Genomic DNA, 16505 nt, shown 5'->3' with positions numbered 1-16505 from the left:
TTGGAAACAGCGCAACCTACAGATCATTCACTAATCTGCTAGCGGATTAGTGAATAGTCCATAGGTTGCGTGTGCAATGCATGATTTCCAAGAACAGTGTCAAGTTCACGTCAAAAATAAACTTTGTTCGTTGCGATAATGCGTTTGTCGTTAATTATGAGATTCGGTTTTTGTGATGTCAAAAATAATCAAGGTCTCGGTTAGTGTTATTAGCCTCAGCCTTCGGCTTTGGCTGAAAACACTTGCCTTGACCTTGATTATTCCGGATATCACAAAAACCTCATCCAACAATTGTTTATAATAATTAAATTATACATATAACCTTACCATATATGTAGAGCATGGCATAATTCCTGAATGATATTCTTGTATAACGGCTAACAAGCCAATGAAAACTCAAATTGTATTATGCAATGAGCCAGTTTTAAACAAAACTGATTGTATATATGGCTTAACAAATTTAAATAAGACAAATCCATACATCAGGTTAATGTATGGTCAACAATGTTAATTAAAAAAAAATAGCAAGAAATCATTGTCTAAATCTCCAAATATAATGAGCTTATTTTTCAAACAATGCGATTATGATCTCTAAGTATAGTAAACAAATGCAAATCAACTCTAATATGGTCATTTATTTCACTTTTGAATATCTAATTTAGACAAAGAGAAAAGGTCACAGTTCATATTCAAACTGAGGCGAAGAAGCGTACTTACTCAAAAGCGTAAAAATAAGTTCCGCAAATCGACGGCTTTACAGTCAACTGATCGTTGAATGACCTCTTCCATGACTTAGATTTTTAAACAAGTAATTCCACTAATTCCATCCAAATGTAAAGCAAGACATATAACACCCTCTTGTTTCCGAAAGTCTTGAGAAGGCGTCTGTGATTTTTATTGTTTTCAAACTCAAGCGGTACTGTCTATGAATTTGTGGTCATGCGAAGAAGCGTACTTACTCAAAAGAGTAACTAGTGAGGCAATCTCAGATATTGCAGAGCGCAATTGATAGCTCCGGCAAGGTAGTCCCATAAGTACTCACCCCTGCTCGGTTCACTTCCGGTTAATGTCTACCTTGGTAATCTGATAGAGCTTTCCCCCTTTGATTTGTATATGTTTCAAGGTTGTATTTTCATTCAAGGTCCAAAAATTACGTACAAATTAATTACTACTGGTGTTTTACGTTGATTTTCGTTCATTTTAAATTCAATAATACGTTGAAGCAGCAAACGTGACAATTTAGCTCTTCACGCAAACTTTGTAACTTGATACTTTTGTTTTCCTCGCAAAGGCAGGTAATATGAAACCCTTGTTTTCTCCAAAACACGCGGAAGATGTGCTTGTTTTTTGGAGATAAATGAAAGAAAGTTAAATATCTGATGTAGTGATGAAGAAACGGAACAGAAACGATGTTTTTTACTAAAAATGCAAATTTTTACCTATGAACAACAACTAATTTAATTATCGGATAGTCAAGAAATATCACTTTCTCTTTCTGTTGCCACCTTTGCTGCTAACAATAAAACTATTCAAAATTAACACACAACGATATTGATGGTTGAGATGTGTTTCAACGAAAAGTGTTGAAGATAAACAGCGCTACTTGGCCGATATGAATGAGTCTCCTCAAAGACTGATAAAATTAATTTGCGCTTTCATTAGGTGCCACGGAGTCTGCAACAATATTTGAGCACTTTCCTGGTTTCGTTTGTTACAAATTTACAATTTGCGGGGTATTAAAGCCACTAACTTGGGAACTTTTTGGTCTCTCTTACAGACACAATTAAGGCAACAAATAAACAAGCCGCTTAGGTGAAGCAATACATTTGAACCCTGACAAGCACACTATTGTAGATTGAAAACAGCGGATGATATTCGTTGAACCGACCTGTGTGTAATTCTAAAAGTTACGCAGCCACACTAACGTTTCACTTTTCCAATAAAAAGGGACAATAACTGAAAAATAACTGCCGTCCTTGGTCACATGACATGACATAAAATACCGCGTGGAAAGATAGCGTATGACACTAACGATGCTAGAACGCATGCGTCTTACATTTTGAGTTCTACCGTAAGGAAAACCACTCAACATTTGTGCGTGATTCCGTATGCAATGTATCCTCCACCTAATATAGAAGCCACGAACGCTAATCTACGCATGCGTTTAGAGAAAATTAGTTTTGTTCTAAAGAGAATGGTACCACAAGGAGAGCAAGGGGTTACCTGACACAAACATATAGCTTTGCGATGTTCATATCTAGCTGACGGCGATGGAACGTGTTTTACGTAGAGTACACATGTACTTTTCCCTCCCCACCTCCACCACTTCCTTGCCTCTAGACTAATTAATTAATTGAAATTAAGACCAAGTATACCAGCGGACCAGGCAGGGGTGATACATGCCATCTCTCCTTTTTGGATGAAACTTTGCCAGATTGAAGGTACTACCCAACGACTCTAAAAGACAAAGTGGGCCGGCTTTGTGATTTTTCCCTTAGCAGTTAGACTACCCCCCCCCCCTGGTTTTTTGCCCAAAATCCCAAAAATGTCACTAAAATAAGCATCAAATTTAGACACCACTCCTACTTACAGAATGCATTGGATTTTATTGATATTTTACACAAATATAGATTGGACCTATCTTAGTTCACACCAGGAGTTTCGAGTCATTTGAAGTTACAGGTGCCAATCAAGGATTGTGATTTCCTACCCATGTCACGCAACATTTAGCTATAAGGCAAATTATCTCAAATTCTGACTCACATACTGCTTAAATCCAAGTTTCTAAATCAAAACTAATTTTACAACAGTCTAGAGTCACCCTTGGCCTAATGAAATCAAGAATAAAATTTTTGGCCTCTATTATTTTTGGTAACGAAAGCTGTTTAAACAATGTGACAAGAGGCTAGTTTTAACAAAGAGACAATGGCGAAATCTGAAAATATTAGATATTATAGAATCAGTTTATTCAAAGTTATTTCTGTGTTAATGTCATAAACAAAGTCTTTGAATATTATTTAGGGCAGTGGAAGCTCGATGAATGCAAAACTCTTTGCAATATTCCTTAACCCTCAGACGTACAAGGGGGGGGGGGGGGGAGGGTGAATGCCATCCCCCAATAAGGTTTTTTCAAAATTTTGAAAAGACGATTTACTCTGACGTGCTGAAACTTTCAGTAGCTGTTCATTCATGCTTCACAGATATTTTGATATGTCAATTGTGTGTCCATCATTTTTGATGTTTCCATGGCAACCGCTAATTTCATGTGGGTTTGGCCAAAAATCAACTTTTTTTGACATAATTCTGTAGTTTTTTCCAGTTTTCTTCATCAAATTCCAGAAATTCACCAATTTGTACATTTCATAAGTATTCTGGCTTGATTTTGTATTAATTTCTGTTCTTTTTTTACTTTTTAAGAAAAAAGTAAAATCCAAGCTGGCGGATCCAAGCTGGCGGGTCAAATGATGTCATTTGACATCATATAACGTCACAACCAATGATTATGGTATCATTTTGTAGACCAAGTTCAGGGCTATATAATCGATGTAAATTTGTTTCGCTGTGCCTTAAGAGAACGAAGACCCAAGGGGATTCCATTCACTTCCCCCTTGTACCACGGTGGGGGTAAGAGTTAGCTTTTACGTCCGCGGGTTAAATAACAGTGCAAAACACCTAAAGTCTATTCAAACAATCTAAATATGGGAATGAACAGCCGTGATGTTTAAATTCTAAAACATTGACTAGTTAGATGAGCGTTTTTCTCGGCCTATCTTGCTTTTTAGATTACTCTTGACACCCTGCTCAATCATTACAGGTCATTGATACTTGATCTTGCAATTGATTATTGTCAACTCTTACTTTACATTCCGCATACAAACTCATCAATCCTGAGAAGTATTCTTTGCTGAAACTATTGTTTGCCCCCATTCCAAGTTCAAAAAACCCTTGAGATATTGATTTTGCTGCATCAGGCATGCGAGTAAATCTTGGTAAACACGTAGATAATACTTGAACTTTAAGATTGAGCTTCAGCTAGCGTTTTTCTTCTGAAAGTTCCTATATTGAATTAACCGCAGATAAATTTTATACCTCAAAGATGTTAGCACAAAATATAAGAGGATGTAGAGTAAGAAGATGTGTGAAAAAAAATTGCAATTCTGAGAAAAAAAATTGAGCCTTGAGAAGATCTAGTAGCTGAAATTATCTGAAAAACCTAGGGTCCAAGCCAGCACACATGACAACATACATGGCACCAGCGCCTTAGGTTTAGCAAGGTTTGGCCCTGGTTGAACTTTTTGAATTTTTCTAGGCACTCAAGAAGCTTGAGTGGCTCTTGGCTATCGTTTTCTTTTCTGCTCAATAACCTGTGTACATCCGTAGCTCCATAGTGCCGTGAAATAAGTAATTTGTTTTTTCTGGTCACAAGACTGTGTTGCATATTCTACATGGTGGATGGTAAAGTAGCTGGGAAGTAGTACTGTTTTCCTACGGCAAGCCTGGTCAAGATCTCTTCTGCTTAATCTTGAGAAGGACTCAGATCAGCCTGGTGTATGGTGAGTTGGCAACTTCTGTACATTACAGACAACCTGCAGAAGTACTGGGCTGCAGCAAACTACTCTTCTTTGCTGGACATTTTCCTGCCACTGCTGTCTTGCAGAGTCTCATCTTACTGGACTCATCCACTACATTTTCGTCCTGTCTCCACGCATTCCAGGAATGTTGTTTTCACTTTCTCAGAAAAGCGGGTTCCTCAGACCCATCCTTTTGAGATTTCTCATGTGGATCATGATCACTAAAGGACGTTTGGGATTTCGACCCATTTTATTTTGACGCTGTCTATGCCGTTTCTTTCTCTAACCTCATTAGGTGTTTACCCGCTGATCCATGTGTTTCTGCAGACTGCAAAATATTGGTATGTTTTTGTGAATCCCTCCTCAGGGTAGGAGGAATACACTCTCGTATCTTTGACAACTTGGGACTCTTCTTCAATAGATTGCGAGGTCCTAGACCATAGTTAATTGAGGGGAATGCTTATGAAGCCCGGCAAACATCAAAGGAGCAAACAAAGATGCCAAGATCTGTGTTGGAAGGTCCACAGCCATGCACAATCTTTTTTTGGTTCTTGTTCTCACGCTTTTGAAGTTATATCCACAATGTTCATTTTTATATCAATTAAGATCTACTTGCCGGCTGATGCAGCAAGGTAAAAAAAGTCAAAGATGTTTTTTTAAATGGATATTCATTGAGTGAGCTCAAGAGTTAATAAATGAGGGCAAACAATAATTTCAGCGAATAATACTTCTCAGGATTGATGAGTTTGTATGCCGACTGTAAAGTAATAGTTGACAATAATCAATTGCAACATCAAGCATGTGACCCGTCCGTGATGATCGAGCGGGGCCGGTTTCAAGAGTAATCTAAAAAGTATGATATGCCCAGAAAAACTCTCATCTAACTAGTAAATGTTTTAGAATTTTCATATCATGGCCATTCATCCCATATTTAGATTTTACGAATAGAATTTAGGTGTTTTGCACTGTTATTTTTTTTAACCCGCGGACGTACAAGCTAACTCGTAACCCCACTGTGGTACCAGGGGGAAGTGGATGGAACCCTGGACTTTGGGCTTTCTCTCTGTTTAGGGCCAGCGAAATAAATTTACATCGATTAGATAGCCCTGAACTTGGTCTACAAAATGATACCATATATGTTGGTTGCCAAATGACGTCATTTGACCACCATCTTAGATCTGCCATCTTGGATTTTACTTTTTTCTTAAAAAGTCAAAAAATAACGGAAATTGATACAAAATCAAGCCAGAATGCTTATTACACGTACAAATTGGTGAATTTCTGGAATTTGATGAAGAAAACTGGGAAAAAACTACGGAATTATGTCAAAAAAAGTTGATTTTTGGCCAAACCCACATGACACTAATGGTTGCCATGGAAACGTCAAAAATGATGGACACACAATTGACATATCAAAATATTCGTGAAGGATGAATGAACAGCTAGCCCCAGCCAGCTCAGCCCCTTAGAGTAAATCATCTTTTCAAAATTGTGAAAAAACCTTGAGGGATGACAATCATCCCCCCCCCCCCCCCCGCTGCCTTGTGCGTCCGAGGGTTAAGCGATATTGCAAAGAGTTTTGCATTCATCGAGCTTCCACTGCCCTAAATAATATTCAAAGACTTTGTTAATGACATTAACATAGAAATAACTTTGACAAACTGATTCTATAATGTCTAATATGTTTAGATTTCACCCTTGTCTCTTTGTTAAAACTAGTCTCTTGTCATGTTGTTTGAACAGCTTTTGTTACCAAAAAATAACAGATGCCAAAAATTTTATTCTTAATTTCATCTATCCAAGGGTGTCTCTAAACTGTGGTAAAATTAGTTTTGATTTAGAAAGTTGGATTTAAGCAATATTTGAGTCAGAATTTGAACTAATTTGCCTTATAGCTAAATGTTGCAAGACATGGGTAGGAAATCACAATCCTTGATTGGCACCTGTAACTTCAAATGAATTGAAACTCCTGGTGTGAACTAAGGTAGGTCCAATCTATATTTGTGTAAAATATCAATAAAATCCAATGCATTCTGTAAGCAGGAGTGGTGTCTAAATTTGATGCTTATTTTAGTGACATTTTTGGGATTTTGGGCAAAAAACCAGGGGGGGGGGGGTAGTCTAACTGCTAAGGGAAAAATCACAAAGCCAAAATTTGTGGTGAATTTGAAGGAGTGAAGGAGTGAAGGAGCGAAGGAGCGAAGGAGCGAAGGAGCGAAGGAGTGAAGAAGTGAAGGAGTGAAGGAGTGAAGGAGTGAGGGAGTGAAAGAGTGAGGGAGTGTAGGAGTGAAGGAATGATGCAGTGAAATCGTCCCACCACTACAACTTGCAAAAAATATTTTCCACGTTAAAACCGACAAAAGTTTTAATTACTATTTGAAACTTGAAAATGATCTCGGCCAGATCGAAACCTCCTTGTTTATCTCTAGTCTTTATCCTAAAATTGAAGGGATGCCTCGAAAAAGACCCAAACGACTTCAGATAAATTGCTAGGTTTTCCTTCCCGATTGTCTTGTATTCCCTTGTGAATCACAAGAAGAGTTTGACGTTACATCAACAGTCACTTGGGGCCTATTCTGTGCATCCCTACAAGAGACCATATTCGTATTCTTGGTATTGGACTGGAACTAGCTTGGAATGGAGGTTCCTGCGGGGAATATCATTAAAAGGGATAAATTCTATTTGCATTTGAAGACTCCCCGCATTAGCCTCGGTTGCAAGATAGTCAAGTCCAATATCAAGATTATGAGAATATGACAACAACAACAACAACAACAGCAACAATGCTTTATTTACTCTTCACACTTAATACACATTTGGGAAGAAAATTACAATAACTTAGGGAAAAGGTATGTGTTTAAAGTCGAGCCAGGGGGATAAATGAACTTCGCGGTTTTCGAGTTATTCCCCTGCCTTTGACGTGCAAAACAAAATAAGACCAAGGGAATGAAAGAGACAAGTAAATCAAGTGCAAACACAGGGAGACAGACCGAACTATATGAGCAGTGGATATTCGAAGGAATTGAATGTTCAAATTGTTAGTTACTTCATGCTATTTTAGAGTTGTTCAGAGAAGAGATGAATATGGTCGATTGTGAAATCAGTTCACTAGAACATCCTATCTAAATCCTATGACATTTAAAATATCTTGGTTACATCAACCCTGGGACTAATACATTGGATGACAAGATGAAAGCACTCAGTGCTTTCTAGCTTGGTGAAGGAGGCCAGTTGAGATCTTGCTTCAGTTGGTGCTCTAATATTCGAAAGAAATTCTTAGGATGTGACTTGCAGAAGATGTAATTGAGTAGTTTCTTTAGCCATTGAGAAGGGACAATGTAGATCTAGTAAAAAGGAAAGAATACAATAGACAAATTACATCGTTATTACGCTCTGATCACTCAACTGACCTTTTTTTATTCCTCAAATGAACACCACTAAAATTGAAAATGTATTTTAGTAAAAATGTCTTAATGAGAAGTAAAGTATACATGAAAGAGTCAGGCCATTACCAAGAAGCATTAATAACTACTTATTTACTGCCACAAATAGCTCCAAGGTCTACATTCCAGTCCCCAGTGTCTTGAGGTTGGGCTGAATCTGTACTTAAGTCTCTTGAAACTGGATCATCGGATAATGCAATTCAAGAGTTTTCATTGGCTTAGGCATCATGGTATATGAACAATAATTATTACATCAATAATATCATGCTCTACACTCACGGTAAGTGCACGGAAAATTGGAGCGTCTTCATTTTCATTTTTATTTTAGTTTTGAGGGTGTTTTTAATACGACAATGATTTCACTCGTGCTTGTTGGATATGAGATGATTTTAGCCAACTTGGCGCTAGGTGCCTTGTTGGCTGTCTTTTATCTCATATCCAGGATGTGCTTGTGGAATAATGGTTACATATTTAAGATGAGAACAGCGTAAATGCGCCCAGCCTGATCAGTTCCCATGTTGCCCTCCTCGTATTTTCTATGGCAGGTTGTAACTCATCTTCACAACTAGTCCATGATAAAAATAAATTACTTGTTTGCAAAGCCAGATGTAGTTAGAATAAATGCATCTTAAACTTCTACTCACCTCAATAAATAATGAAATGAGACAATTACAAGCTGCAATACCAACAAGCGTTAGCCTGAAGACTAAGTCAGGCATGGTTGCCAACTGGGGAGAGATCACGTTTGTAAGTCAATACTGATCAAGACTTCTCTTGCACAACACTTGGACAAAAAGGATAGGTTAACCCATTTTTGGGTATAAAAGACAAAATGAGAGATAAGACACTGGATTTAGCTATTCTCCCCTCCCCTATATTTTGGATGTAAAAGATACCAGGAATATCAGATTTTATATTACAGCTGTACATCAGTTTTCTGATATGTGGCTAAAATTACATTAGGTGAGAAAAAATGTACATATATTTTCTTTCTGAATATTATCTGTGTTAACTAGCCATAGCCCCTAGCCATATAACTGTCTTGAGTATGGCCTGTGACCTCAGGCCTGCCATACTCAAGACCTTGTACAGCTGTTTTAAAATGTTTTATACAGTAGAGCTACATGTATCATGCATAAAGAGAAATAAGCGCCAGGTCTTTGGTGGTGAAAGCCACAAAAATGTCCAAAGGATTCCTACTGTGTGATGTAAATGTGAGGACATTCTTTTATGACATGGACCATGGGTAGCCCAAGCATGATATTTACACATTAATGATATTTTGAAAATGTAAGGGTTGGTCTGAAATTTACAACTACGAGTTTTTGTCCATAAATTATGTTGAAATCAGGAAATAAAGTTCACAATAAACTTATGTTTCTACGTAATTTGAGTACGCCAGTAGATACAAGGTTCCAGGTTCTCTAAGGAACTAGCAGCACCATAAAAATCAAAAACAAGTTTAAAATTGCCATCATGAATGCATGAAAAACAAGATGGACCTCAAAAGTGTGGCCACCATTGGGTACCTATAGCAAGTGTGCGCTCTTCTTGTTTCAATTAGTTTAATTTATTATTTTATTTGAATTAAAATTGAATAAATGACCATTTATTGCCCATTACCTCAAAGAATTTCTGCAATACTTGTCCTGGAAGAACCACTAGAAATCCTGTAAACAGAGTTAGTAGCACAACGACCAGTAGAAAATATACTGAAAAGAAAAGCAAAGTGTTAAATGAAATCACACCATGTATAGTAACTGAGGAGTAAAGACAGGGACAGGGTATGGTTTTTGGCCTCACTGCCCTGAACAGGGTATTCAATTTTACTCACGTCTGTCCTAAACAGGGTCAGAACCTGTCCTTAACAGGGTATGGTATTACGAGTCGAGAGACGTTAACCGGCCATCACAAGGTCATCAATCAACATGAGCTCATTTTCTGGACAAGAATGCTATTGTTGTCGGTAAAATTCTTTTTCCACTTATCAGTATTATAACAAACGCGTATTGACAGAATAGATCGTACCGGTAGGTCCAGTTACTTTGTTTTTCTTTGTCCTACACAAGGTAAGGATTTTAGAGTATTTTTGTCCTAAACGGGGTCAGGATCTCAAACCCTCGGCGGCAACCCATACCCAAACATGGGTCAAGTCCCTGGGATGAAAGGTAAGAGAGTTAATATACCCCAAATCGCAAAAGTTATATTTAGATCACTCTCGGTTTTAGAAATCCCATTAGGTTTTAGAAATAACCAATCCTGTGGTACATGTTACTCACATGGACAGTCTAAGTGGCTTTTCGCTCACTCTCAACCTCCACAAAAACATCCATGCAGTTTGAGTGGTAACATTATTTCCAGAAGAATCAGGTACCATGTCTAACACTAACTTGACAAGGATTACCTTGGGAACATGGCCTACATCGGAGGTAAAGACTCTTACCTTTCAGCCTTTCTTTGTCACTTGCCATTCTATTTCTTTTACAAGAAAAGATTTTTGGCTCTAAAGCATTGAATCAGTAAAGTGAACATTACAGGCTCATATCCTGTTGGAACCCTGTATTGTTTTTAGGATTTTTGTAACTACTGCTTGAACTCCAAGCACCACTGATATAAAAACTTATTTTGTTCAGAATTTGAAATTTATTAGTTTCAATACTTATTTTCTGACCCAGTAAGGACATACAGTGTAACCTGTAGACAAAACATTTTGATGTCACTCCATTTCGAGTAAGATTTGGCGTGAATTTAGTCTGGTTACCATATGTAACACATTCATTTACTTACCACTTTTATAAAATGGTTTTCGATAAGGGGCTCTTCCAGAGAAAACAACTGACAGCTGAATATACTGGAAAGATGACAGTGCAAACACAACAGCATTCTGATGACACTTGACATATGTACTATTCTTATCTGTTATACGCACTGCCTCAAACCTGAAACAAAGTTGTGGTCAAATATTATTTATTGTTTAAATTTGCAACTGTTAAATCATATAGACACAATAAATCAACCAGACAACTTGGTTACATTTAATGAGAGGAAGCCTCAAGTTATTTTGAATGATATGGTATTTAGTGACAGGAAACACAGTGGAATCTCATTAACCTGGTCACCAACGGGCCACAAAAAAAACTGTCCATATTAACTGGGTGGCCGTATTAAAGGGGTTCTTTAAAAAAAAAGAATGACTGGCTGAGCTTTAGCTCGGGCCAAAGTAAAGTGGCTGTAATAATGAGGTGGCCATAAGGTGGGGTGGCCGTAAGGTGGGTTTCCACTGTTGTTCATTTTGAGTTGGCTTTTTATGAAAATAAATTAAATAACCGATATGATCAGTTTCAGTGCAAATCCAAGTCATTTTTATAAGGAACATTTTTTGAGAATTCATGAGGAAGGCAACTCAGAAATGGCCAGCTGAGAAGCACATTGTTTTTGAGGTGGTCGCATGAAATCAAGATTATGTTGGTCACACTTTATGCTAGAGTTCTATCAGTCATTTTAAGCTGGATCAAATGGTCTATTCTGCAGAGAGGAACAAATAAACATCCTGGATACAACAAAAGAAGGGTTAGAATATGCAGCATTAAAGTCTGATCACCAGTGATCAGTTTCCAAATGCAGAGAGAGAGAGAGAGAGCTATGTGTAGTCATGAGTGACAACAGGGAAAGGTTATGTGACTTTTGTAGTGTGAACGGATTAGTCGTAACTGAAACAATATTCCCACACAAAGAGCATGACGAGATTCATGAGGATCTGAAATCATGGACCCCTGCCGATGTTCTACGGTTGAACCGTAAAACATCAGCAGGGGTTCTAGTTTATTCAACAGTGGGAATGAAATTCCTTGACGCCTCTTTTTAAGAAATCAATTTAATCAGAAACACGAACATGTCAAGTTGATAAAAAGAATACAGGCTCAGAAACTAGGACACAAACAGACATTTTAAAAATTACCTGGCATATTTATCTGCAAGGACAAAACACTGAGATTATTCAGTGGATTCATTAAAAAACCTGCCACTTCAGGTGGTGCATGTATTTGTTAATACAGGACACTTCGCTATAAACAAAACAACTTCTCTCACTGAAAACGGTGTCCTTGGGCATTGCAGGAACTAAATTCGGTGTTCAATTATAGTTTGATTGGTTAGGAAGTGAGCTCTTTTGCAATCACGTCTTTCCATTCAAAACAACTCGAAAAATATGGTATACGAACTGCTAGTAAGAAAATAAGAACAAGAATTTAATGGCGTACTATTCTATACACAAATTTAAACGATTGCCTTTAAATCTGGCTACAACGTTGGATCGACTCATATCACTTCAGGAACGGGACCCAAAAATGGACATTACAAACGTTTCCAAAGCGGTAAATATTGCTCTTAGAGCTCTGTCCCCTTTTACCAGTTATGATCTCTGGTGCGATGTACGGAAATCTTAGTTTTGACAGCCAATAGATTTTCGTTTGGAGTAATGAAGAAATCATAAGTTTGGCTCTACGTTTTCTCAGCTTTGTCTGACATCTACGTGTAATGTTGTCCCCTTTGTTTAAAAGGAATTGAAAATAAGGAAGTCATTAGAGAAATATTTTGACACAAAGCACCCTGGAAATGATATACCAAGAAGAACTGAGTTTTTGCTAGGAAATAAAACAGCTCCAAAAGTTCACCCTTGCCTCCTAAAAAAGAGTGATCACTATTTAGAATGGCTGACAGAAACAGCGGAGTGCATCGACTTTACGCACAATCCTAGTGTTTCTGGTAAGTACTTAAAATTTGCAGCACAATTTAAGGGCTGAGAACTGTAGAAAAATTACATTATCCTAGCAAAGGGACAGCAAACATGGTCAAGTGCGAGGTGAGCAAAAAGCACAACTTGCATGTGATGGTATAAGAGAAAAGAGAAACTATCAGGCCTCGTATCGCTTTTAGAGTCACTTGAACTCGAACGAGACAAGGGTCATCTCTTCAACCGTCAGGTTGTGTTGCCCTGGAAGCTGCAAAAGGAAAACTGCAAGGCAAGCCTTTCTTCAGTCTGAAATAATAATTGGTGAAGGGCACGATGTCAGGATTCTCAGCCTTACTGGCCATGGATTGGATCAGGAGGAGGGCAAAGGCAGATAAGAAAAGAGGGATATGATGGAATTTAATGCCAGTACTGGAGGACCTTGATATCGTAGATGGCATCAACCTACCAAGATTAAAGACTTGCAAGAGAAGAGTGCGAAATTGACAGAGGAAGCAGCCAGAATAGGCCTTAAACTAAATGCAAGAAAATGTAAGACACTGAGGACTGAGTATGCCTAGTAACAGGGAAAGAATTGTGGTGACTGGTGTAGAAGTGGAAGATTTCAAGGAGTTTGTAGACTTATAGGAGCTACTGAAGACAAGGAGGGTAGAGGTAGTAAAGATATTGGGGATAGACCGTAGAAGGCATCCTGTGCATTGCAGAGACTAGAAAGGGTGCCAAAGAAAAATAGTTTTGGAACAGCAGTGTGGTGGATTCACACACCCTTGGTAGACAGGGGAAAGCTGAGAAGAGTCTGATCAGTTAAAATATACACCATCCAAACCTCAAATGAAGAGAGAAGGTGGATGAAGCTGATGAGATTTTGATGCTACTTACTGAAAGGTTACATTTTACAAAACTGTTTCTAAGATGCATTTCAAAATGTTTTGTTTGGCTGACTGACACAGGGTGACAGAGATATTTAAACATACAATCTATGAGTGGTTTATAATCAAACTGGAACAAATTTTAAACCCAAGAGCTTAAGTTTTCAATTTGATTTACTTTGTAATAAAATTCCAAACAAATTGACTTGCATGGACTAAAGCATGTGTAAAATTAATTTCCTTGTCTTACAGGTCCACTTACCATGGCTGAGACTGTACATAATAAAATCCACCGACTTGTACTGTAGTTTGAACAATAATTTGTGAAATCAGTGAGAAAAGAACTACTGGAGACATGAGACTTCCCCCAGGCCTTCGAGCCACTAACAAGGGGTAAGCTTCTGTTTTACCCACTGGAAAAAGAAGAAAGAAACATGTAGTTAAACTGAGTATGGGCTGATCATGCTTCTAATTAATACAGTTCACTATTTCACAGAGAATTCATACTTCGTGGGTCAGTGGAAAAGTGAATTGCAGTATTGCTCTCATTGGTTCCAGCAGCACATTTGTAAAGCTTTGGATTTTACTTTAAAGTTGCATCGTTAGATGCATAACTGCATGTACATAACTGCATATATATTAACACACGTGTATAAGGGGGGTTCTTGATCAAACAAATCTCGGCCTTATAAGATGCCTTGCTTTGCTCGGCGTCTTGGAGCCCAAGTTGTTTGAGTCCAGAACCCCCCTATACAAGTGTGTTAACTGTCCGTGCGATTATTGATCTAGGATTATTTTTCAATTGAACAAGCCGCCTGCCTTGGTATAAAGTAATCATGGCCGCGTCAAGGTTTTCAGCCAATTAAACACGCCAACGGTTTTGGTATAAATGGCTGCCATCTGCACCCACAAGGAACTGACAGCCGATTTTGCCGAAAGGTGTAACGAGGTAAATGAAGCCCTCGAAGAAACGTACACCCGCTTAGAAGAGCTCGAAGATTCTAACAAAATTTTAAGAAGCTTTGCTGCTTTTGAAGCAGGATTTTTGGCTGCGAGGATGGCGATCGCTGTGATGAGGCTAGCTTTCGGCCTTGACAAAACAGAAAGCAATTGAAGCTTGGCGAGTCTTAGCTATAACAGAATGGGCCACGGAAGAAGAGGGCCAGTTGATCAAAGCTAAAAGAAGAAGCCTTGTGATGGCTGAAGTCATGAGTCTTCTGGAAGCTGAACCTGACTCGAAGAGTCAGCCAGGGCCTGACATTCCAGCCCTTCGTGAAGAGCTTACAATTCTGGTTTCCACAGGCAAAGCAAAAGAAGCCATCGGCATGCAGCTGACACAAGAGCAGGTTAAGTGCTTGGAAGATAAAGATGTTGAAAAGTACTACAAAAGGTACGAGACTTATGTGGGTGCCAAGACCACTCAAACCTTTGTTGATAGTTGTCTCTTGTTGTACACCAGGGCAGTTGGGATGTTTGTGCCAATTAAAGAAGTTGAAGCTCTGCAGAATAATCTTAAAAAAGATTATGTCATCACCAAAGAGTTGTCCACCCTTGTCAGAAGTCTTGCATTGAGATGTGGGCGGCTGCTTAAGGTAGCCAACACGGTGCTGATCACAACAAAACATAGAGATTTTGAGCAATCCTCAGCAACTGCTGCTGAGCAATCCAAAGCAACCGCTGCTGAGCAATCCTTAGCAACTGCTGAACAATTAGTCAGCATTGCTAATTAAATATTTTCGTTTACTAAAATAATGGCGGATTCAGAAAACACTCACATGGAGGAGCCTGCTGCGGCCTTGCTGCAGCCTCGGCCAGAGCAGGTGACTTTAAAAATACCAACTACTGCACCTGTGAAAGAAAAAAACCTGAAACGGGTGGCTGTGGGAAAAGCCTTACAAGAGAAAGGAAGAAAGGTGCATGAAGAACAGAAAAAAGCTGCAGAAGCCACTGTAGCTGTGGGCCTCGTTCCTCCTCTCACTGGTGGTTAAAGTGTAGATGCTTCGACTAGATGAAGCAATGAGCGTCCAATGAAGACACAAAAAACGTTATCAGCATGATCTCATTGGCTCAGTATAATCAGCATTGTGGTTTCTGTCATTGAAATTTACTACAAACGTGAAGAGATAAAAAAGGTTTTCACGCCACAGCAACCTGCCCCACCTTGACTAGTCGAGGGAACACCACAAGCCCATACTGTGGATACGCAGCAGCCAAGCCAGCCGATCCAAAGAAGAGAGCTCCACTCAATGGATTGACATTTGAAAAGAAAATGCACAGCTGAATACAATGTCGGACAACAAGCTTGTTAAAATGATCATGGATGCGGCCATTCTTACCAGCTTAGCTGCCGGCATCAGCTGGATCGCGAAAAAGGTGGTGCAAGAGAACTTTATTGCTGACCCCAGCGGCAGCGCCATGAACTATGCAAAATTCACAGTTGTCCTGGCAGGCAGCATCGCTTTACCTTGAAGACAAAAAGATCCTCCCAACCTCGGTTTAAAAAAAGAAACGTTGCTTTAATGATGGCAAGCGTTGTAATGATGATCGGAGGGGCAATTCTTAATGCAGCTGCTTTTACTGGCGGCAACTATCTTGCCAAATATTTGTCTGGCGACAGCGGGAATGCGGTGTTGGATGAAAAAAAGCGGCACAACAAAGCCCTTGAAGCTTATCAGACCGCTATAGCCCAATACACCTGCGACCACACCAAGCTTCTTGATTGGATTCAAACCAACAGAGAAGTCAAAGAACAGGGGAAGCAGAACTTCACGAACACCGATTATGCATTCAAACTCTATAACCAGGCCCACTCAGACAAGCAAATTGCCCCGCCCAAAGGGCCCTGCTGCTGACTTTTATCAGCCCAGTGATC

At 38.9% G+C, this 16505-nt stretch overlaps 1 protein-coding gene across 3 annotated transcripts in view; it reads right to left on the bottom strand.

Moving 5' to 3' along the window:
* Positions 1 to 7344: 7344 nt before the first annotated feature.
* The window catches only part of LOC110040455 (polyamine-transporting ATPase 13A3-like), a 188958-nt gene continuing 179797 nt past the window's right edge, over positions 7345 to 16505 (bottom strand). For all 3 annotated transcript variants that reach the window (XM_020745691.2, XM_020745692.2, XM_089282495.1), the window contains 5 exons: positions 13896 to 14046; positions 10802 to 10953; positions 9638 to 9726; positions 8659 to 8742; positions 7345 to 7915 (listed from right to left, as the gene is read on the bottom strand). In XM_020745691.2, coding sequence (XP_020601350.2) covers positions 7781 to 7915; positions 8659 to 8742; positions 9638 to 9726; positions 10802 to 10953; positions 13896 to 14046 — 611 coding nt within the window. In that variant the 3' untranslated portion in view covers positions 7345 to 7780. The remainder of the gene's footprint in view (positions 7916 to 8658; positions 8743 to 9637; positions 9727 to 10801; positions 10954 to 13895; positions 14047 to 16505) is intronic.

Source organism: Orbicella faveolata, unplaced genomic scaffold (genome assembly GCF_042242905.1).
Source record: "Orbicella faveolata isolate gen_17 unplaced genomic scaffold, um_ofav_v1 contig_12, whole genome shotgun sequence".
NCBI lineage: Eukaryota > Metazoa > Cnidaria > Anthozoa > Scleractinia > Merulinidae > Orbicella > Orbicella faveolata.
Note: the sequence above shows the minus strand (reverse complement) of the source record. Positions and strands in the feature narration are given on the sequence as shown.